Source organism: Sesamum indicum, linkage group LG10 (assembly GCF_000512975.1).
Source record: "Sesamum indicum cultivar Zhongzhi No. 13 linkage group LG10, S_indicum_v1.0, whole genome shotgun sequence".
Classification (NCBI taxonomy): Eukaryota; Viridiplantae; Streptophyta; class Magnoliopsida; order Lamiales; family Pedaliaceae; genus Sesamum; species Sesamum indicum.
The window spans coordinates 16,817,603-16,841,678 of NC_026154.1; the positions used below are offsets into that span (position 1 = coordinate 16,817,603).

The 24,076-nt window shown below is 40.6% G+C and overlaps 3 protein-coding genes and 1 long non-coding RNA gene across 4 annotated transcripts in view; 1 reads left to right on the forward strand and 3 right to left on the reverse strand.

Moving 5' to 3' along the window:
* Window positions 1-2,644, reverse strand: part of LOC110012739 — a 3,665-nt gene extending 1,021 nt beyond the window's left edge. Inside the window, exons 1-2 of the long non-coding RNA XR_002287947.1 lie at window positions 2,311-2,644; window positions 1,022-1,092 (exon numbers count right to left, since the gene is read on the reverse strand). This is a non-coding gene — a long non-coding RNA (uncharacterized LOC110012739). The remainder of the gene's footprint in view (window positions 1-1,021; window positions 1,093-2,310) is intronic.
* On the reverse strand, window positions 3,897-8,380 carry LOC105172986 (aminoacylase-1). The gene is made up of 4 exons (XM_011094615.2): window positions 7,377-8,380; window positions 5,820-5,957; window positions 4,750-4,989; window positions 3,897-4,318 (listed from the first exon to the last, which is right to left on the reverse strand). The coding sequence occupies exons 1-4, from the start codon at window positions 8,250-8,252 to the stop codon at window positions 4,205-4,207; spliced, it is 1,368 nt and encodes a 455-aa protein (XP_011092917.1). The 5' UTR covers window positions 8,253-8,380; the 3' UTR covers window positions 3,897-4,204.
* Window positions 17,314-18,584, reverse strand: LOC105173043. The gene is made up of 2 exons (XM_011094689.1): window positions 18,427-18,584; window positions 17,314-18,268 (listed from the first exon to the last, which is right to left on the reverse strand). Exons 1-2 carry the CDS (start codon window positions 18,582-18,584, stop codon window positions 17,314-17,316), a joined length of 1,113 nt encoding a protein of 370 aa, XP_011092991.1.
* LOC105173044 lies at window positions 19,235-21,822 on the forward strand. The gene is made up of 2 exons (XM_011094690.1): window positions 19,235-21,385; window positions 21,511-21,822. Exons 1-2 carry the CDS (start codon window positions 19,235-19,237, stop codon window positions 21,820-21,822), a joined length of 2,463 nt encoding a protein of 820 aa, XP_011092992.1.

Genomic DNA, 24,076 nt, shown 5'->3' on the forward strand with positions numbered 1-24,076 from the left:
AATTACAAACGTCTGATTTATGAATGATTCGGCCGGTTGTTCATTATCAAGAAGGTTTGCTTAGCTAGTTGAACTTTATAAATCCGTGTAATTGTTTATTTAGTTCAATACTTAGTGGCAACGTAGCATGATTAGTTATGTCACAGTATTTAATTATGTTATGGGGAATGCATGATCTAGTTTAAACGAATTGTCCTCGTAGGAGTTTGTTGATTAGAATCAGGCCTTTCTAATTCTTAATGCTGTTAATAGATTAAATCTTGTGGACGTTCCCAAGGTTGTCTGTTAATTAGAGATCTAGCCAACGGTCGTACCTTGGCTAACGAAAAGGTAAGGAAAGGTGAGGTTGTTAGGTCGTACCAACGACCATAACTGGTTTATTTGTCCATACATGTGTTATTCTTGCATCAATGATCAACTCACGAGAATCAAGCATAATCCTAGCCTTAACCGGGAAATCTCTCTCTCTCATATCTCTATCAGGTATTTTTATTTATTTAGTTTTTGATTATTTCTTTTTACCATCAAATCTCCCCCCATTATTTTCTATTTCTCTTAAAGAAATCAACTTAAAGCCAATCCCTGTGGATTCGACCCTACTCCCACTTTCACAAGTGTTGTAGGAATTATTTTTGGTGACTTCGACACTCATCAACTAACCAAACTTAAACAGAGACAAAATGAAAATAGACTATTTCTGAGAAAAAATGAACCTTGCTTGACTCCTCAACCGGTGTCTCATTGCAGATGTAAGAGCACCAATTGTAAACAATGTTGCTATCATCCAATTTTTGTTGGTGTCGTGTAAATGACTTTTAAGAGCTCCAAATAACTATCCTGGAAGCATGCAAACAAGTTAAAACGAGTTTTTCTACCCATTAAGGTCCATGTTCCAAACAATGTTGTTTCTAGCTTCACAGAAGTCCATACAGTTTGAGGAAAATGCAATAAATTTTATGAGAATTCAATTAAGGAAAAGAGAAATTCATATTGTTGTATCTGAAATTAGCACTAAATTTACCTTTAATCCAATATTTAGCTTTCCCATGAATTGGTTCCGCACTCATTTGGGATAATACAATGTGCAAGTATCTGAAGAAAAAAACAGCCACATAATACTACAAAATTAATAACCTTGCTATCTCCAAAGTGAAAGGAGTTTTGCTAAAATAGGCTCTTTTTTTCAGATAAAATAAATATAAATGCAAGGAGTTGTGGCACAGAGTTAAAAAGATTTGCACCATTAGCAGAAAAGGTGAATTGTTTTGAAATTTCTCCTTTTGGCACATTAGGAGACAGAGCTCCAAATTCCATCAAAGAGCATGACCATGATGCTAGGTTCGATTATAAAATGTACACAAAGTGAAGAACAAGAAAAGCGCATTTTCAAGAGAGCTTAAATCCAAGTATCTAGAAGTGCTGAAATTACATGGGCATAGACAAAACCTGATAGTGATGAACACAGGACGCATCAGGGACTGAGAGGTGGATTTAACAATAGAATCAAGAAACGGAAAACTCAAAAATTGTTACCAACAAGAAACGATCAAGAATCACAAACAACCACCAATAATTACAATCTAACTAGAAACAAAAGATCAAATCCAAAAACCAAGTTCCAATAATTAAGTCAAATTGCACAACACCCACAAAAACAAAAGATACCTACACAAACCCATAGTCACAAATACAATGAGAACACAAATAGCCCAATCACATAAACAATGAGAATAAATTCCCAAAAAATTACAGAACAATCAATCAGAAAAATTCTCACAATCACGAACAATCATAAGACAAACTCAAGATGACAAAAAGAATTAGAAGACAAACCACAAACACACCACAATCACAAATAGAATCACAAACAACCGATAATCACACAAACTAATTAGAAGATAAAAGATCTAATCCAAGAAACAAGTTCGAACAATTAAGTCAAATTGCACCAAAACCCACAACAAATCAAGAAACTTAACAAACCCACAAACAAAAACAATCAAATAATCACAACACAAGTAGTCGCATAAACAATAAAAATTTAGAAATCACACAACAGTCGTAAGAAAAACCACACAATCACAGTCAATCAGAAAGACAAACCACAATCGCTGGTCAAATTGCACTACAAACAAAAGGATCGCACTAAAGAAACACTGGAATAAGAGAAGTACCAAAAACGAGTGAAGCGAGAAACTCGGGTGTTCCTTCTTTAATTCTATGGGTTGTCTATTTATAATGAAAAATTAGCCGCTAAATTAAAAAAAGTAGCCGTTGAATCTTGAATCAAGAAAATCTTAGGCGATTTACCTTTGAAGAAGCGGTAAAGCGCGGAAATTAGCCGTTAAAACACAGAGGTATTGTTGGGCTGATCTATTAGGAGACGCGCAGGGTTCTCAAGGATTGAAATTGTTGGCTTGGTGACCGGGAACTGGCTGGCATACTAAAAGGAAGCAGGTTCTTTAGGGCTTTTACTGAAAGGCTAGCCTTCCTACTCTTATATTATAGTAAAAAGCAGAGGCGAGCAACTTCTTCTTTATATGGAAAAAGCGTAGGAAGTATCGAAGAATCACAAGAATCAATAGGCAGGAAAACCCTTTCTTCTGAAAGTACTCTCGATTTGGAGTTCAAAAGAAATGGGTTCAGAAGGGCTTGAAGCAAAGGCAAATTAGAGTCAGAAAGTCTTTGGTTGGGGAAACAGAAGTCTTTGCTGTCAAGAAAAAACAAATGTTTAATTCCTTATGATACTTACAATTTTTATTTGAGTTAATTAACTTAACACCTTCTATAAATATAAAATTATATTTTTTCCAACAATTGAAAAATTACATTTGCATACCTTTTGATAATTCTTTATTTATAATTGTCAGCAAATAAAAATATATAAACTTCTAATTTTATCTATCATTCAGTATTTTATATAAATTGTTCACAACATGGCTAAATTTTTTCATTCCTCAATGGCTATTTTTTAATCAAATAACTATACTTTGGGAATGATTTTTTTTTATAATATTCTATAAATTAATTGTGGAGGATATCATCATTTTTTGCATCAATCCTAATAGTATTATTTTATAAATTTAACTTTACCTTCTAATTACTATTAAGAGGGTTTTTGGATAGCTTATCCGAAAAATATTTTAAGCTTATAAGATATTAGTTTTTATTTTGATTAAAACTTAATTTTATCTTAATATATTACGGAATATCATTTTTGTTTATTTAGAATTTATAATCTATAGATCATTAATTAACTTATATTATAACCATTATTACCAACTGTATGTGAAAAAAAAAAAAAAAAGAATCATCGTGCCATGTTGGCCCTCTTGAGTAGCAATGGTGGCATCACCCCCGTGCAGTGGCTTCTCCACTTGCCGCACCTGTGCACTACTGCCAATGCAGCTCGTGCTCTGACCGCTGTTGTTGCTTCCACCCTCAACATCTAAGTAATTTATGCAATCAAAGACGACGATATACACGTAATTGTTTGAACTCATAATTCTTTGAATTATTGTAGAGATTTGATTTATAATTGTATAGAAGGGGAAAGCTCAGATTTTGATTCAATATATTTCTTCAATCATTAATCATATTGTATCGTACATATAATATTATTAGAATTTTGAGTGGACTTTCTATTTAATGATATATAATATATTATTTTTATTTGTTAATTTAGACCGTCGAATTGAATTAGATAAAATCTACAGTATTAATTTATTAATTAAATTTAAACTTTAGATTGATCAAAATCCACCGATTAACACAAAGGAATAAATTACCGCTTTACTTTTATAAGGGGTAAACTGTTTATTTTCTTTATCGCTGAGAATAAATTGCATTTAGCTCGATTTTAAAAATAAAATATAAATATTATTTTCGTAGTCCAGTTCTATATCATCGTCCTGGTGCCCGTCAAACCACCAGTGTATATTTCGATTCAGTTCATTTTCATAATATCTGCCTTACACGTAAATCGCTACTTCTTTCTATTGTACCTTTTTCGGGACCCAACAATTTGGAAATATATTTTAATCATGCACTTATATAATTGCTATGCTAAGAATTTTAAACTTCTATTTTTCAGAAAGCAGTGTGGAAAGAGGCTGCTCAAAACCGACAAGTTGGAGATTCGATTGATCAAGCTGACAAAACACTTTTATTCTTCGCAAAGTGAGGGAGAAAGCAGGTTGCATTCTTACAACTCCGCTCTGGATGCTTCATCCTTCACTGGTTCAGCATAAGATGCATATGCTTTGATTATTGACTCATAAATGTCAATTCCCCGCAAATACTCGTTCTTGCTCAGGAACTGCACAAAGAGGATGAATTAACTTTATCTCTTCTTACACGTAGGAATAACGTGTGTTAAAAAAAAAAAACTTTATCTCTTCTTTCAATTGCAAAGTGAAGGAAATATCGAGCATATAAATTATCACATAAATGAATGAAAAAGCAAATGATCAGGTTTGTCTCTGTTAGCCATGAGTGGAGTAAGCAGGGACGAATCCAGGATAGGAATTTGGAATGAGTCAAATAGTTAGTAAGAATGAAAAAGTTTTAAATATAAGGTAAAGGAGATCAGCACTATTGTCTTCTTTGCATTCATGAAGAATAGGTTTAACATGACTAACTATTTTCCATCAAATGCATTAGCCATACGTTTTATTCAATAAAACAGTGATTATGTGTTCCAAGAACCAGTTTCAGAAGCCATAAAGCAAATAACACAAAAATGTTCACCTCATTGTGGTCATGAAGTAGAATGGGAGTGTTCGCCATAGGAGAAAAGCCAATTGCTGGCAAGCCAAGTTCCCTGAAGTAGCGAGCATCTGTGGAAGCAGGAAATATCTCCGGTTTCCCAAGTTTCCCGCTGGCATTTTTTATTGCATCTTCCAACAGTGCCCACCAAGGATTTGAACCGTCAAAAGCTGTAAGAATTGGCTTACCAAACTTGTCATATGTAGATGCCCTCTGCTTAAACTGGACCAGCTTCAATTTTTGTTAGTATAGTGATCATTCATCAAGATAAAAAAATTTCTTAGAATTGCTCATACAAAAATATATACATATTACATAGATGAGCAACCAATAAGTCAAAGCAAGTACCTTGCCAATAGTCCCAAAAGTTTTAATAGTAGATATTTCAGCCACTTAAACTCCAAATTCTACGCATTAACCTTGATGTTTTGACATATCACTACTTCATCCTTTTCCCTCATGTACAAGCGGTCTATAGAGGGGAATGATCTTGTTGTGTATTATTGATTCTTCTACTTCTAATATATAGAGATGAAATTAAATGATAACTAGAAATAATGATAACTAGCAAAGATGCGTATCCAAATACAATAAGAAAAGATATGTACAAACCCTAATAGATATTCCAACACAGTCAACGTGTGTATTTCTGGGAAGAACAAACGTAAATATGATGAAGAAATTTAAATTCTCTCGGCACATTGACAAGTCATTTCTGTCTATTGCAAAATTGGATTTAAGAAAAAGAAATGACACGTTGAGAATTAGAACAGTAGCCAGTAAAAGATTGAAATGAGCTTCACAGATAAAATTTTAGGAATTAAGGAACTATTTTCTATGATTAACCCAGCCTAGGCATGAACTGCTTGATACTTGATACAAATAGTTTATAATCGTACTTGACCACTGTAGAACTGATTACTAGAAAAGCAATGAAGAGATGTAGCAAAGAATACTAAAAATTTTCACATTCTAAAGGAGCTACGCCTGTTACGCCCCTGAAGCAAGTGCTTTGACTGATTGAAAAGCAAAGAGATGACCCATTTTCTCACCTCAAAGGTCATATTACGTGTGGCAGGTGCCCATTCCTCTCCAATTCGTCTCTCTAAGGATGCTACATCCGCAGTTGGTGGGACTCGAATATCAAAACCTGCTTGAGCTTCAGATGGTTGCAAATTCATGACAAAACCCTGTCATTAAAACAGTAAAAGGTGAAGAAGTTACATACTTTTGGCTCTAGTTCTAATGTATTAATAAGTATATCCCATTATTCCATAAAAGAATGGGATGGTTGCAAATTCATGACAAAACCATGTCATAAAAACAGTAAGACATGGAGTTACATACTTTTGACTCTAGTTCTAATGTATTAACAAGTATATCCCATTTTCCATAAAAGAATGGGAGATAAGGGCAAATGAAGTAAATGGGAAATCCAAAAACTAAATACTTAGGATATTGCAGTTCCCATGGTAACATCCTAGTTCTCACTTGGCATATATCGGAAATACTACTACAAATGCAACATAATTTATTTCTCAGCCATATATGTTATGTGATCTGGTATCTACATGACTAGCCACTTGCAGAGGAATGCAAATCAAGTTTATGTGCCAGGCTTTGTTCAACCAAGGTACTCGAAGCATTATCCAGGTAAAAGAAACAAACACATGAAAACCCCAAGCAAGAATTTGTGGCCTATAACCTGACAATCCATGCAGGAACCATTGATCATATGCATACCAAAACAAATATTGATTTATAAACTGAGAATCCAGAAGATTCAGATTCCAGAAGAAACGTTGCCATCGCCACGCTTACAGTGGTTAATTCACAGAGAAACACCCAAATACAGTTTTTTTTCCCTTTTATTACATTCCTTAGAACCTTGTAGTTAGGACAGACTATTAAGGAAAAATTGCACTTAGTCTTATATGATATGGTGTGTTGCACTTTTGGTCTCATAGTTTACGGCTCAGCACATTTGGTCACATAGAATAAATATTGTAGCATTTTTGGTCCTATTGAATCAAAATTTGGCACATTTAATCCCATAGGATAAAGATTCGGCATATTTGGTCCCATAGGCTACGACTTTATATCCTATGGGACCAAATAGGCTACAACTCTATATCTTATGGGGGCTACAACTTTGTCCTAGAGACTAAAAATGCTATGATATTTATCCTATGGGACTAAATATACTAAGTTCGCAAATTATGGACCAAAGTGCAACACACCCTATCCTACGGGACCAAAATGAAATTTTGCCTCATTATTGTATTGACAGCTATACTAACTCAACGAAGAAAAATGACAAATACAGATTTTAATGTGTTACCAGGCTGGCCAATATCCCCAGCTGAAATCACCAATAATCCAAGAGCAGAGTAGTTTTGGTAACAGAAATCATCATACACAAGGAAAAAAATAACAAGAAAAAGATGAACTTAAAAAAGAAGAAGAAGAGAAACAAACAATTAACTGGTTTTGAAGGAATTAAAACACTACGGTTCAACCCCAGTTTAGTAAATCGAATACAGTTTGGGCATCTGCAGCACTCTGTAATAGCTAATGAAATGTCTAGTAGAAATGGAGAGGGGACTCACAGTCGGAGATGGGGTGCCTGCTTTCAAGAATACCATATTAACAGAAATGACCTCTCCTTCAGCTTTTAGTCCAGCCTTAACCATATCAAATTGAACGGCCCTGAATCTCCTAACACTCTCGATGCTCTTGAGTAAATTCTCCATTGCAGTGTTGTCGTAAAGCTTAGCCCCATGACCGGGCGCACCTGTAGCTTTAATGACCAGCCACCAAGGGCACCTCTCAGCGTAGAACACCCGGTAATTGTCAGCGGGTGAGGCCAACCCCTCGTCCAGTATAATAGCTACGTTCATATTCTTGAAAATTTCGGAATTGGCGAACTTCCCGACTCCGTCATTGCCACCGATTTCCTCATCAGGAACGAAGGAGAGGTAGACGGTGCGCAGGGGACGGAAGCCTGAAGCCTGGAGCTTGCGAATAGCCTCCAGATACTGAAGGCCGACGCACTTCATGTCCTGAGAGCCGCGGGCATAGATGTGGCCGGATGAGGGGTCGATGTGAGCTTGAAAAGGGGGATGGTCCCATTTGTGGGGCTCAGCGGGTACGACGTCGGTGTGGGAATTAAGGAGGACGGAAGGGAGGGCAGGGTTCTTGCCAGCCCACTTGAGGAGCACCAGGGGCTTGCCCTTTACGAACTCCAAGATCTGAAAATCCAACGAGAGGGACTTGGCTTGGGAGGCGATGAAATCGGCCGCTTCGTTGTAGTTGGGGCCGGGGTGGGCGGTATTGATTCTGAGGTATTCCTGGAATCTAGATATGATCGACGAAGAATCTGTATCTTCCACGGTGACTGTCGCCGTCGGTAAAAGTAGTATCACTGCTATTGCGAGAAGCGCCAGTAGATGGTGGCCGCGGCGGCGGTAATCTGATCTAATCATTTTGTCGGCCGCCACGCTACTGAAAATCTCCACTCCTTGTAGTAGCTCTTTTCATTCGAAAATGTTGTTTGCTAAATGCTACTTTTGTAGCGACTAGCGTTGGAACTTGGAAGTGGTAAGACCCCCCGTCAAACAATATGTCACGTCCATACATATATCGTATATCTAATTTTCTTTTTAAAATTAAAATTTAACTTAATTATCTCCTATTTTTTTAATAAAATTATATCTACACCCCTAAAATTATAGTTGAAATTACAACTACACTCCCTATTCAAATTAGTAATTCATGGCATACTCTATGTGTGTGCAATTTCTATATATCATTTAAAATAAAATATTTATTATTTAATAAAAGTATATATAAAATAATAAGTTGATAATGACAAAAAAATGAATAAAAATTTAAAAAATAAGTATTGAAAGATAATGGGGGAGAATGAGTGGGTGAGAAGTAAATAAATAAATTAATAAAATTAAAATAAACATACTAAAATAATTGAGACACCAATTCACCAATTTTTTTAATTAATAGTATAGATTGATAATGAATTATTTAAAATTAGTAAGTGCGGCACATTCTATGTACGTGCATAATTTTTAAAAATGAATCAAAATAAAATATTTATATAAATTTATTTTTAGTTTTTATAGTTTAAAAAAGTACCTAAAAATATATATATTAAGATAATAAATTAATATAAATATTTTGATTTATAAAAAAATAACAAATCTGTTGTATCAATTATCATTTCAACGATCAATGAATACGTAACCCCAACGTCATAACAACATAATCAACCCACAACATCATATATACAAATCAAACACCACGAGTAGCCCACCACAGTTAATCTCCACTCCTACGTTCTCTTTATACAAACAAAATAAGATTTGTACTCTAGCTGACAAAAAGGAAAAACAGCATACTGGCCCGACCTGACTGAGTATAGTGCGTAGACCTATTATTCAACAGTCAGATACCTCAAACTCTACTCCTGAAAGAAAATGTCAACAGATGGATGAGTCTGCCACTCAGTAAGTAAATAATCAGCCCTATCTATATATGTACATCAAACACAGCCCAAACGTGACAAGTAGGCAACATGCATGGATTACAGTCAATTTAACTCCAACATAATCAATTGTAGTACACCACATAGCTATCTCACAATAAAATAATCAATTAAACTTTCTTTTTTCCTAGTTTGCTTACCAGAAGGTGATATCGTGTTTTTCCCGTCAACTCAATCTCACCGTCATATAAATTTAAGTGAATCCCCTTGACAGCCGGCTCATCAATCACATTTCGCATCATAGCTCTTTCAATTCGCATCATAACTCTTTCAATTCGCATCATAGCTCTTTCAATTCGCATCATAGCTCTTTTATTTCGCATCATAGCTCTTTTCACATCACATCTTTTTCATATCGCATCAAAACTCTTTTCATTTCATTTCTTTCTCATATCGCATCAAAGCTCTTTTCATTTCATTTCGCCTTATAGGCTTTTCAACACATCAAGGGGTATTCACGCCACAATTATATTCAATTTCCACCACTCCCTCATTTCCACATATCACCATTCTTGTAAGCAACTAGTAACGTAAAATAAAATATCATTATATTCTCATTTTCAGATACCCACAACATAACATACGACAAACATGATATTTCAACGTGTCTTCGCATTCCACGTACACAATATCGTCAATCAAATTAAATCATTCACCACTCATATATTTTCAGATAAACCAACATCAGCATGAACCACAAATTTATATAACAGTAATATCACAAATAAATGGAACATATATAGATAATACTAATTATTTACTTACCTCAACCTTACAACGTTTCTTTCTACTCAATCGCTAATTGTCAGCCCTTTCACCTCACCCCCGTATCGTATAATGAGTTATACCACACACCATTAATATATCGAGAATATTGTAATTTCTTTTAAATACAATATTAAATATTAGTCGTACAATTTCTACTAATTCTTTAATATTCCACTTCTATCGAAGTACAAATCTTCGTTTTTCCTCTTTATTAACATACCATTTATTAAATATAATTTTCAAAATATTTCTATGAATTTTCTATCAATTTCCCGCTATTATACAATTTAATTAAATATAAATACATAGAATTGCGTATTTGGTTAATAATTCCGATGGAATTATATAAATTTGCTACAGCAACATTCGAATCTAATAAATTTAATAATCTAATTGACCAATGATATCATTTTTATATCCGATTCTATATTTAATTAGACACTATTTTAAATAGCCAAACCCGTAAAATATTCCGATTAAATAGTACATCGCTTAATATAATCAACTTTTTGTTTTTCTTCTCCCGCCAAAAAATTGCAATTTGCTGTGTGTTGTATGTGCATATGTTTGTGTGTGTATATTGAGAACAAACAAACTAGAATAAATAAAAAAAAAAGGAAAAGAGGGAGTGAGGCGGTGGGAGTTGGGCCCCACCTCCACTCTCAATTTTCTCTCTCTACTTATATATATATACATATTATTTATATATATATAATATTATTATTATTTTATTAATTTAATTAAAATTTTCTCAAAATACCCATTACGTCCTTCTTTATTTCTTAATTAATATAATTGTCCCAAAATATTATAACGAACTCCAATTTAATTCATTCAAGTGTTATTATATTTCAATTATGATCCATAATTTATTTACTAATTAACTAAATTTTATAAAAAATTATCAATTAATCCCCCAATTATATATTATTATTTTTGGGGCGTCACATGATTGATGGTGATGTGATATAAAAAATAAATGAGTTAAGCTAGGTACCATGACACGTAGAGTACCGGAGTATTTCGTGTAGTAGGGAATATTTTGTGCTATTAGCGACACACTAAGGTGGCGTGGGGATGTCATATTTACTGTGATGTCTTGTGTTGATATTGCTACACAATGGGATAGATAGTGTTGGGATATTGCATACAACAGGTATCATATGTTGTATATGATATGATATTGACTGATATGATGATGGCCGGAAAAATAATTGAGTGATGTACTCTAATTAGAGTAAATAGGCCCCTTAAAAAATAAATGATAACATCAAATACTATGTCGTGAACTGATTCAGTTGTAGTCATATATTATTTCTTACATCTGATGTTGCTACATGAAGAATATTTGTTAGTTGATGTGATTGCATTATACGTGACTTGTTGTCTATGTATATATATATAGAGAGACTGGTTAGCTATACTTATTGAGTAGACAACCCATTTCTTACCATGTACTTTTCAGGAGATATGTCACACTGATTAGCCACATCGCATGACTTCGTTGTTCTTATTAGGTGAGTTAGTCGTGACATCTGAATCCGGAACTTTTGGTTATGTGGTTATTAAATATACTAGTCTTTTGCTAGGTTTGCATTTAGAATTTTGTATTATTGGTTGTTTCGTTGTTTTCCTTTGAGGTTATATATATGAGGACATCTGGAGAGAGTAAATATAAACTTTTGGCGATATCTATTATCTCTTGTGATATTTATATATTATATTGATAAAATAGAATTTATTTTACGGGTCGAAAAGAAATTGCTTATATTGTGAGTTGTAATTAAGAAGAAGGTGAATGGTGATAATTAAATATAGTGAAATAAGGGGTGCTATATTGGGTGGTACCAGAGCAGGTCTACATTTCTAGGGTGATAGGTTGATTGTGAGGTGAGTTTAATGATTGAATTCTTTGATGTAGAATGGTTGCCAAGGTGCACGTGCTGACCCAATAGCTAGTAGGGAAGAGTTAGCGGAATCCGTAGAGGGCTTAGTGGCACCTGCAAGTGTAGGTGGGGTGGAGGTAGGTTGAGAGGGTCTTGGTGCTGATTCCCCGATTCCTCCTGGTGGTGCTCCAGTGGCTGGACTACCACCAGAGTATGCACAGATACTTCAGATGACCTTTCAGGCCGAAACACAATTACTTTCACAAGCACGAACACCCACTCCAGCGCCAGCACCAGTAGTTCCTACAATTCATCGCAATTATAAAAGAATTAGAAAGATGGGAGCTACAGAATTTGAGGGTATTCTAGTCCCAAGGATTGTTGAGAGGTGGTGGATAAAAGTAAAAAATGTGATGAACTTAGTAAATTATACTCCAGAGAATCAACTTAAGTATGTTGTTTCTTTGTTCATGGGGAATGCATTGATTTCGCGAAGGTCAGTGAAGAGAGAATATGAACTAAGAGAGATAACTTGGGTTTAATTTTAAAAAGAGTTTGATGATAAATAAAGACCCAAGATGTACCGAGATAAGAAGAGGATGAAGTTTCTAAATATAGTGCAAGGAGATGATCAGACAGTGGTAGAATATGAACTTCGTTTTGCTGCAATAGTCAAGTATGCACAAAAAGCAGTAGCGACAGGAGGATCGTTGTTACCGTTTTGAGTAGGGGCTACGACCAGAGATTAAAAAAGGCTTCGCAGTCAAAATTATAAATTTTAAAATTCTTGTTTAATCAGCAGTCCGTATGGAAGAAGCAATAGTTGAATACAAGAAGAAGGGGGAAGAGAAGAGAAAATCAGCGTACACAATAGGGGAATTAAGTAGGTTGACCAAGAGGGGAACCTGCCATTCATTTTATGTGGGAGTGCGAACTTTTCGTGTGGTGGTCTTGTTTATCGATGAAGTATTGGGCAGACTAGTAGATGTTCGTTCTAACACAGCTCATTTACTACGCTTTATATTGAACCGGGTACGGGAGCTGATAGAGTTAATAGTTGGGGACCAATTTTCACTCCGAGTTATTCTACTTGTGGAAGACAACATTTGGGACTACGTTGGAGACGAGATGATATAACCAGAACCTATTATCAATGTGGAGGTAGGGAACATATAGCCAAGAATTGTCCTAGTTAGACTATAGGTGTTGGTGGAAGTGTAACTAATGGACCCAGAGCTAAAGCAGTATTGAAAGTAGTGGCAGAAGAGTTGAGAGAGGTAGAGGCAGATGCAGGGGTAGAGGCACTAATAATAGATATGGTAACCATACTATTGGTGGGAGTATGAGGGGTTCAAGAGCACAAGCCACTCAAGAATATATAATATGATCAAAGAGTAAACTCCATCATCGAATGATGTGATATCAGGTACAATTTTATTATTTGACGTTAAGGCTTATGTTTTCATTGATCCTAGCTCTACGCATTCATACATTTCATCAGAACTTGCATCTAAAATACTTGGTAAGAATAATCCTTTGGGAATAATTTGATCATTTATTTGCCCATGAGAGAGGGTGTGGTAATGAATAGTGTTAGGAAGGAGAGCTTAGTGAGAATTAGAGATGTAAATTTACTCGTGGATCTTTTAGTGATGGATTTGAAGGAGTTTGATGTGATTTTGGAGATGGATTGGCTAGCACAATATATAGCAATAGTTGACTGTTATAAAAAGGAAGTGATGATCGAATATTCCGGCGAATCGAAAGTAGTATTTGTGGGGAATCGTCAAGTAATGCCAGTTTGTGTAATATCAGCCCTAGAGGCAAGACGATTGATGCTAGAAAGTTGTGAGGCGTATCTAGTCATGTGAGATACCGAGAGGGTTATCCCATATCCGAGGAAATCCCGGTAGTGAGAGACTTCCCTGAAGTATTCCCTGATGACTATTAGGTTTGCCACCGCATAGAGAAGTAGATTTTGTCATATAAACTCTCCTACGAGTTATTTCTATTGCACCGTACAAAATGGCCTCAGTGGAATTACAAGAGCTTAAAAAGCAAATAGAAAAATTATTAGGGAAAGGGATTATCATGCCAAGTACTTATGGGGAACACCGGTGCTATTTGTGAAGAAGAAAGAAGGTAGTATGAGGTTGTGCATCGATTACCGCCAATTGAATAAGGTAATAGTGAAGAATAAATATCAGTTGCCGAGGATTGATGACTTATTAGACTAGTTGAGGATAATAGAGAAAAACATACCAAAAACAACTTTTCATACTCGTTATGGTCACTATGAGTTTTTGGTGATGCCATTTGGGTTAACAAATGCACCAGCGACGTTCATGGCATTGATGAACCTTACATTTTAGGGTCCCGGGATATTTCTGGTAGCAGGGAATATTCTGTGTTGTTAGCTACACACTAAGGTGGTGTGGGGATACCATATTTGTTGTGATGTTCTATATTGATATTGCTACACACTGGGACAGATGGTGTGGGGATATCACATACAACGGGTATCATGTGCTGTATATGATATGACATTGACTGAGATGATGATGACCGACAAAACTATTGACTTATGTACTCTAATAAGAGTAAGTAGGGCCATTTGAAAATAAATGATAACGTCAAATATCATATCGCGGACTGATTTACATTGTGGGCATGTATTATTCCTAACATCTGCTATTGTTATATGACGAATATTTGTTAGTGGATGTGATTGCATTGTACTGACTTACTGCCTGTGTGTATATATATAAACTGATTAGCTATACTTCCTGAGTAGGCAGCTTATTCAATACCACGTACTTTTCAGGAGATAGGTCACATTGACTAGGCACATCGGACTTTGAGCTATGCCGTTATGTTCATTAGGTGGGTCAGTTGTGACATCTGAAGACGGGACTTTCGGCTGTGTGGTTGTTAAATATACTAGTCTTTTGTCGGATTTGTGTTTACAATTTTGTACTGTTAGTTGTTGCGCTGTTTTCCTTCAAGGCTATATATATGAGGACATCTGAAAAGAGTAAATATAAACTTTTGGCAATATATTTTTTCTACTAAATGCAAGAGAGAAATGAAGAAATCCACCTTAAATAGTAGGAAGAAGGTGTAATAGCTTTTCCCACCAAGTTGCTACATTTTCCCTCCACATACTTAACAGCTACTGACGGAAATAGCAGCTGGCGTTATGAAATTGCCGGAAATCCCTCGTTGGTCCTCAAATTAGAAAAAAAAGCCACATATGAGACTCAATGTGTGAATTGGCCTGAGTATGGGACCAAAGTTAGAAAGAGGTCTACTTATACAACCAAAAATATAATTTGCCTTCACATTGTTAGAAATAAGTACAAAGAAGGTCTAATTCAGCCAACATTTGTTGTTTATAAAAAGCAAGTTGCAGATGTCTTTACAAAGTTGTTGTCAGCTGCTTCCTTTGTTCATTTGCTTTCCAAATTAGACTTGGTTGTATTGAGTCCAAGCCCAACTTGCGGAGGTGGGGGGGGTGATAAAGTTGTCAAAGTTTCAGCTCAAGAAGAACAGTTGCAGAGCTAAAACAGAGAAGAAGAAGAACAGTAGCAGCAACAACACTTGTGTTTCTTCCTTTTTCTTCTTTGCTTGAAATCGTAACACTTTTTTTTTTTACTTTTTAGTTTCAGTCGTGATTAGTTAGTTAGGTGAGTTAGGTATTTTTCCGGTTGTGTATTTAAATTTTACCAGCTCTCATTGTTGCTGTAAGCTGTGTCTACAAAACTGATTTTCTTCAGCTTCTTTCAAATGAAGTTTCTTTCTTCTTTGATGTGGTCGAGGTTTTTTTGCTAGGGAATAAGTCGGGATTTTACCACGACGGAATTTTACACCAGGTGAAATATAATTTCCGCAAAATGTGTTCTTCTCAAGAATGAGGGGTCTTGTCAATGAATAGTGACCTTGGATTAAAAAATTAGTATTTATAGGGGTGTTGGAAATTATATGGTGTGATAGGTTTTATGTACTTATGATGTGCCTTCTATATATCCAATTACTCTTTTACCCTTATAATTTTATATATTTTTTTACTAATGTATATCATACAGCCCCCCACTCTCGGACGGAATATGAACTTTCTGGTAGAATATTTTGTGCGAGAGTAAATATTTTTCTGAATTGAGTTAACACATGGGAGTGGGTGCACCTCGGTCGTAGGGTGCACCAGGGGGTGCCCCCCACCCAGCTCGATGCGGTGGGCGCGACCCCGAGCCCCGCTCGTGCCCCGAGCTGGTGCACCAGGTGGAGTGCGGCGCACCAGGCGATGTAATTCGAGCCCTCCTCAAGCTTAGCTTGAGTTTTCAAGTGTTGTGAGGAGGTGCTAATTTTTGCGTCACCTGGGTTTTAAACCCAGGTTAAAAGGGTGGTGAGTAGGAACTCCTACCACTACACCATCAAATATTTTTTAACAATACTTGCTCTCATTTTCTATTAGTAGGAATCATTCAGAGTTTATTCATCTCATCCGCTAAATTTTTTCATTTGTCTTGAGAATTTCGACATCATTTTCAAGAGAGACTCCTCATAAATAATTCTTACAAGTGGTGATAGAGCCCCCCAAGACTTTGGAGGAAGTGAAGCGACGTATTTTTTTCTTTTCTGAAGGCGTTGCCTCTTGGGGTGATTTTTTCATCATCCATTAGGTTGAAAATCTTAGGAGGTGACTTGATAGTATTCTATATTCGTAAATGTAGTCGCTACACTTACTCAGTTGTTGTTTTGTTCTCATACGACTTATATTCGTCGAATGTTGCCTCAAGGGATGTTTTTGCTCATGCCCTGGAGTTAGATTTTTACCAACTTCGGAAGGGGGGGCAAAACTTTGCGAGTCCAACATATTTATGTGGGGACATTGCCTCAAGGATTTGATAAGGGGATGTTGCCTCAAAGGATACTTCATGTCCCGGAGTCGGTCTTTTACCAACTTCAAAGGGATGTGAAGTTTCCGGGGCAACATTATTGACGAGGATCTCAATGAAAGTTCCGTTTAGGGGGTCCCGGGGCAATAGCGACTTTTGTCTATATGACAATGACGATTTTTGCCTCTAGGGTCCTCGTGAAACTTCAAGGATCTCTACGCCTAAATTCGTCTCGTTTGTTGGGACTACTACAAGAAAACCAACTTCATTACTTAAACTCCGAAATACAAAGTGTTAGGGAAAATCAAAAGGGGAGAAGGATATGTCGAGCTACTACTCGAGTTTTCTCCTATTACAAGTGACTAGCCAAAAAATATTTTTTTTTCGCTACGTGAACTTTGAGCTCCTCCTTCATGGCTTGTTGATCGTTTTGAGGTCACAGGATGACTCCTGCGGTGGGATAGTTATCGTCACGAGGAGTTTGCACATTCGGCCCACGGTCAAAATTGCGTCCTTGTGCATAGTGGTTGACATACTCCTTTAAGTGTCCCCGCTGGATCAATTTTTCTATCTCATTCTTCAGGTGATGGCATTCCTCCGTCGTGTGTCCCCTGTCTCGGTGAAAACGACAATATTTGTCGGATTTGAGTCTCTTGGGGTTATCTTTCATCTTTGTCGGCCATTGACTGATTAACCCTTGCTGTTCCGCCACCATTAATATCTCCCTCCTGGGAGCATTCAAGGGGGTATAGTGAGCAAACCCCGCCGGAGGCACATGCTTGCGTTCCTCTTTCTTTTTCGGCTCTTTTTCCTCTTCTCGACCCTTCCTTTTGCCGCTAAGGAAAGGATCCAAAGCATTAGACTCCTCAATCCGGATGTATTTCTGGGAGCGCACGAGTAAATCTTCCATAGCGCTAGGGGGCTTGCCTGCTATAGACTCTTTGAATCTTCCCGGTTGTAGATTCTGTTGGAGAATACTAGCTAACAACTCTTGGTTAACATGAGGAACCTCATGCACTGCATCTACGAACCTTTGCATGAAATCTCTCAGAGTCTCGCCTTCCCTCTGACGGATAGTAAATAGATATGCCGCCGTCTTTGGGACCTTTTTGTTCATGGAGAAGTGGTGCAAGAAACGTTGAACCAATTGCTCAAGGCTAGAAATAGTTCCAGCGGGCAGTTGGTTGAACCAGGCTAATGCGCGTTTTGACAGCGTAGTGCGGAAGACCTTGCAGTAAGCGGCGTCACTTAGATCGTACCAATCAATCTTGGCGTAAAATTTGTCTAAGTGTTCTTGTGGGTCTCCCGTTCCATCATACTCCGACAGATTCGACACCTTGAGACCAGCTGGGAGCGCCTCTGCCCGAATGTTGGAGGCAAATGGGCTCCATCTTGGAGGTGCCACACCCAACGGCAAGTGGGAATCCTCGGCTCCCCAAGTTGGTGGGGGGGGGCGAAAGATTCTCGATTATGGAGATTTCGATCTTGAGTTTGTGCAACTTTGGGTCTGGAAATCCGACTATTTACTTCCTCTCGCCTCTGCTCCTACTCCTCGGGAGCCGAGGATAGTTCTCGACTTCTACGAGGGGAAGGAGGGGGCGGGTTCACTGGTTGTTGCGCCACAAATTGGGCCACGGCTTGAGCCGCAGCTCGTGTAGACGCGTCTCGTATCAAGGCTAGCAAGGCTTCCTGTGTCAGCTGGATCATCGGTTCTTGGGATGGAGCCTCCGAGGGGAGCACTCCGGTTGGGGGCACGGCCGAAGATTTTTGATGTGACGAGGTGTCACGGGCTGCCCGCACACTAGGCCCCCGTGACGCGCACTTCGGCCACTCAACCGTTCTACATGGCCGACCACTCAGCCTTCATCGACAGACGACGGACACCCAACTGTGTTAGAGTCTTAGGTGTAGGCCTTTTATTGCTTTGTTAACTGCTTTGTTATTTGCTTTATGTTGTTTAGATTCCTCAAGGGGACGTTACGCCTCTTGAGTTGCAAATTTCAGCTTTCCTAGTGTCTAGTGTAGGCAATAGGATTTATTTTTTTAAGCCTATTATAGGGGGGAATGAGTTCAAGAAGCTTGGTTTAGTGACGTGTTAGAGTCCCCCTCAAGGCGATCCCCTTGCTCTAGCATCGTTGATCATTGTATACGCATTTTCAGTTCAATGCAATTTGGTTTTCTGAATCCGCGTGCGCAATTTACTGTTTTGTGATTGTTCCTCCCGACTCTGATATATTCGGCGCGCTGCATTTGTGCCGAGCGGAGGTATTGGCGGACGTAGTCAGCGGACTACTAGCCACACGACGCGCTGTGTGATAGGCGCCTCGTGAGAGGGGGTATCAGAGCCTCGTGCCACGATGGGGCCGAGGCGGACCGCTACTGCTGCGAGGGCATCGGGGCAAGATCCGGAAAGCCCGCGACATGCCGCAGCTTCATCCAGCGAGAGAGCTGAGAACCCGGAGGACGGACACTCCCGGTTGGTGGAATTGGAGACGAAGGTCTCTTCTCTAGAATCTGAGATCACGGTGCTGAATTCGGAGTTGGACGAGTGTCGGCACGTGATTCAGGAGATGGCTGGCGTATTCGGAAACGACAGCATTGCCGATATGCGGCGTGACATGGAGCAGATGTCCATTCAGATCGGACTGCTCCAGCGTGCAGTGGGTAGCACGCCTATGATTGCTCACGACCCCGGTGCTAGGCTTCGAATACCAGAACCGAAGGCCTATAGCGGTGAGCGTGATGCGAAGGAGGTCGAGAACTTCCTCTTCGACATGGAACAGTACTTCCTTGCGGCAGACGTGCGGGACGAGGCAAGGAAGGTTGCGACTGCGACCATGTACCTGACTGGTGACGCAAAGCTGTGGTGGCGGACCAAGTTTGCGGAAATCCAGGCTCATCAAATACAGCTCGACACGTGGGCTCTTCTACGGGAGGCGATCAGAGAGCAGTTCTTCCCCGAGAATGTGGAGTACAATGCCAGGAGGGCATTGCGAAAGCTTGAACATACAGGTTCCGTGCGGGAATATGTCAAAGCTTTCTCAGCGCTGATGCTGAACATCCGAGACATGTCGGAGGCAGACAAGCTGTTCACTTTCATGGAAGGCTTGAAACAGTGGGCGAGAAACGAGTTGCAGAGGCAACGAGTGACCGATTTGAGTTCGGCTATTATAGCGGCCGAACGCCTGGCCGATTTCAACCTAGAGACTCAAAAGGATAGGCAGGCGACGCCTAGTCCTGAGCGGGAGAAGAAGGATAGGCAGGCGACGCCTGGTCCTGCACAGAATAAGTCGAATGGGATGAAATCGTTCAGGAATATCTTCAACAGAGGTGGGGGAGACCAGAAACCCCACGCTCAGAATGGCTCACAGGGCGGTTCAGACAGGAACAGGCCCCAGGAGAACAGACAGGGAGCACTCGAGAGGAGGAGAGGGTGTTTCTTCTGCGATGGTCCGCATGGGTATCGCGACTGCCCGAAGAGACGGGTGTTGAATGCATTGGCAACGACCTTTGCCGACAATGCGTCATCCTCAAGGAGTGTGGAGCCACAAGCAGAGGCAGGTGGTGAGAATGGCACGGAGGAGGATGAGGACAATTTGGGGGCAGTATCCCAATGGTGCAACACAGTCTCTATGGTGGCGGCGAAGAAAGTTGTGCCACCCCTTGCGAAAAAGACTGTCCCGGCTCTTACTGTGGAACAGCCGGAACAGAAAGAAGAAGAAGTCCAGCCCCGGATTCCTCGGAAGAAAGGGTTGATGTTCGTTGATGTGAAGATTCATGGCAAGCCGATTCGAGCCATGATCGACACTGGAGCCTCTCACAACTACCTTGCGAGCGCCGAAGTGGCGAGACTCGGGCTCGTGCTGGAGAAGGGAGTTGGGCGTGTGAAGGCGATCAACTCGGCTGCACAACCCATTGCCGGTGTAGCCAAGTCTGTGCAGATTAAGGTTGGTGCTTATGAAGGAAAGACCAATCTTTCGGTTGTGGTAATGGACGATTTCAAGCTTATCCTCGGGCTTGAATTTCTACGGGATACACGCACAGCTGTTCTACCCCATGTCGACTCGCTGATGATGATGGGAGCGAAACCGTGTGTCATCCCTACCTTGGCCGGACGTACTGGAGAGAGGAATTTGTCGGCCATGCAGTTTGAGAAGGGGCGCAAGCGGAATGAACCATCCTACTTGTGCACTCTTTGCCTTGATGAAATAGAAGAGGTGTCAGGGCCCATCCCGGGCGGCATTAAGAAACTGTTGATGGAATTTGAAGACGTGATGCCAGACGAGCTGCCTCGGAAGCTACCACCGAAGAGGGCAGTGGATCACGAGATCGAGTTGGTGCCTGGCACGAGACCGCCCGCTAGGGCACCGTACAGAATACCGCAACCTAAGCTTGTGGAGCTTAGGAAGCAGTCAGCAGATGCCTTGAGCCGCAGGGCGGACTTGGCGAACTTGGAGTCGATAGCAGCGCTCTCTTCTAGCGCGGCTGCTATCTCTACGAAGGATCAGGTGCGGGAGTTACTACCGAGAGATCCCGCGGCGCAGTTGTCACGAGGTACGGAGCTTTCGAGTTTCTTGTCATGCCTTTCGGCCTGACTAACGCTCCCGCAACCTTCAGCACCTTGATGAACCAGGTACTTCACGGTTTTCTTGATGAGTTTGTGGTGGTGTACCTGGACGACATTGTGATATACAGCAGAACCTTGGCCGAGCACGAGGACCATTTGCGGCAGGTTCTGACGAGACTCCGCGAGCACGAGCTGTACGTGAAGGTGTCGAAGTGCTCGTTTGCTCGGGAGACTATCAGTTTCTTGGGACATATCGTGGAGAGAGGACGCATTCGGATGGATCCCAAGAAAGTACAGGCTATCGAGGAGTGGAGACCGCCGAGCGATGTTCATGACTTGCGCTCATTTCTTGGCTTGGCGATTATCGGCGTTTCGTGAAGGACTACTCCACGATCGCACGGCCTTTGACAGACTTACTAAAGAAGACAGAGACTTGGAATTGGACACCCCAATGCCAAGTAGCCTTCGATGATTTGAAGAGAGCGATGGTGACAGATCCTGTGTTGGCCTTGCCAGATATGTCAAAGCCATTCTTGGTGGAGACAGACGCTTCAGACTTTGCTTTAGGAGGAGTTCTGATGCAAGATGGCCATCCAATTGCCTTTGAGAGCAGAAAGTTGAAGGATGCTGAACGACGTTATTCAGTGCACGAGAAGGAGTTGTTGGCCGTAGTTCATTGCGTTCGACTATGGCGACACTACTTATTAGGCTCTCCCTTCGTGGTCAGGACGGATAACACTGCAGTGAGTCATTTCATGTCGCAGCCGAAGCTGACCAGTAGGCAGGCACGTTGGCAGGAGTTGTTGTCAGAGTTTCACTTCGTGTTGGAGTACCGGGCCGGCTCCAGCAACCACGCAGCTGACGCCTTGAGCCGCAGGGCGGACTTGGCGAACTTGGAGTCGATAGCAGCGCTCTCCTCTAGCGCGGCTGCTATCTCTGTGAAGGATCAGGTGCGGGAGTTACTACCGAGGGATCCCGCAGCGCAAGGCCTGATTCGGCTTGTCGAGCAGGGCAAGGCTCGACACTTTTGGATCGAGGATGGATTGTTGATGACCAAGGGAAACCGCGTATATATTCCGAGAGGCGGGGACCTACGGAAATCACTTCTTTCCGAATGCCACGACACACTTTGGGCGGGACACCAAGGACAGGAGCGCACGTTTGCCTTGGTGCGGAGGGCCTACTATTGGCCACAACTGCGGGATGATGTCGAGACGTATGTCCGCACTTGCTTGATTTGTCAGCAAGACAAGGCAGACCATCAGAAGAAGGCTGGTTTGCTGCAACCACTTCCCATCCCAAAGCGTCCATGGGAGAGCATCAGAAGAAGGCTGGTTTGCTGCAACCACTTCCCATCCCAAAGCGTCCATGGGAGAGCGTCTCCATGGACTATATCTCTGGATTGCCTAAAGTCGGGGACTTAGGCTCTATTATCGTCGTGGTAGATCGTTTGTCAAAATATGCTACATTCATCGCAGCACCCAAACACGTTACAGCAGAAGGGACGGCTCATCTCTTCTTCAAACACATCGTCAAATATTGGGGACTGCCAAAAGATATTGTCAGTGATCGCGACTCCCGTTTCACTGGCGTCTTCTGGACCGAGTTGTTCAAACTCCTCGGGTCCACACTTTCCATGAGCTCGAGCTATCATCCACAGTCCGATGGTCAGACAGAACGCTTTAATTCTATGTTGGAGGACTACCTTCGGCACTTTGTGCGAGGTACGCAGAAGGATTGGGTGAAGCTCCTGGATGTCGCTCAGCTGTGTTTCAATGCTCAAAAGAGCTCTTCGACTAACAAGAGCGCTTTTGAAATCGTCACTGGGCAGCAGCCGCTCCTTCCTCACACTCTGGACATCCCACAAAGTGTGAGATCCCCTCTTGCTCGAAGTTTCTCCCAAGAGTGGAAGCAGAATGTTGATATCGCTAAAAGTTGCCTGGAGACAGCTCAGAAGCGGATGAAGAAGTATGCAGATCAGAATCGCCGCTTCGTTGAGTTCAATGCGGGAGACCTGGTGCTGGTGAAGGTCCCGGATCCGAGATTGTCAAAGTCATCAAGGGGGAGAGATCCTCGGTTGATGCAGAAATATGTTGGTCCTTTGCCGGTCCTTAGGCGTATTGGGACGGTAGCATACAAGGTGGAGCTGCCGCCGTGGTGGAAGATCCACAACGTCTTCCATGTCAGCCAATTGAAAAAGTATTCAGCAGACAGGGAAGACGATACCCGCAATCAACCCAGCCGCCCACAACTCGAATTGAAGAAGACGAAGAAGAAGGTGGCTGAAGCGATCCTAGATCACCGAGTGACGAGTACCGCGAAGAAAGACCACACAGAGTACTTGGTGAAATGGAGGGGATGCAGCAGCGAGGAGAACACTTGGGAGCGAGTGACGAACCTAAAGGCGTTTCTACCCCTTGTCGAAGCGTATAATGCTTCCGTAGCGCCGGGGACGTCGCTATCTCAGGTGGGGGAGAATGTCACGGGCTGCCCGCACACTAGGCCCCCGTGACGCGCACTTCGGCCACTCAACCGTTCTACATGGCCGACCACTCAGCCTTCATCGACAGACGACGGACACCCAACTGTGTTAGAGTCTTAGGTGTAGGCCTTTTATTTGCTTTGTTACTGC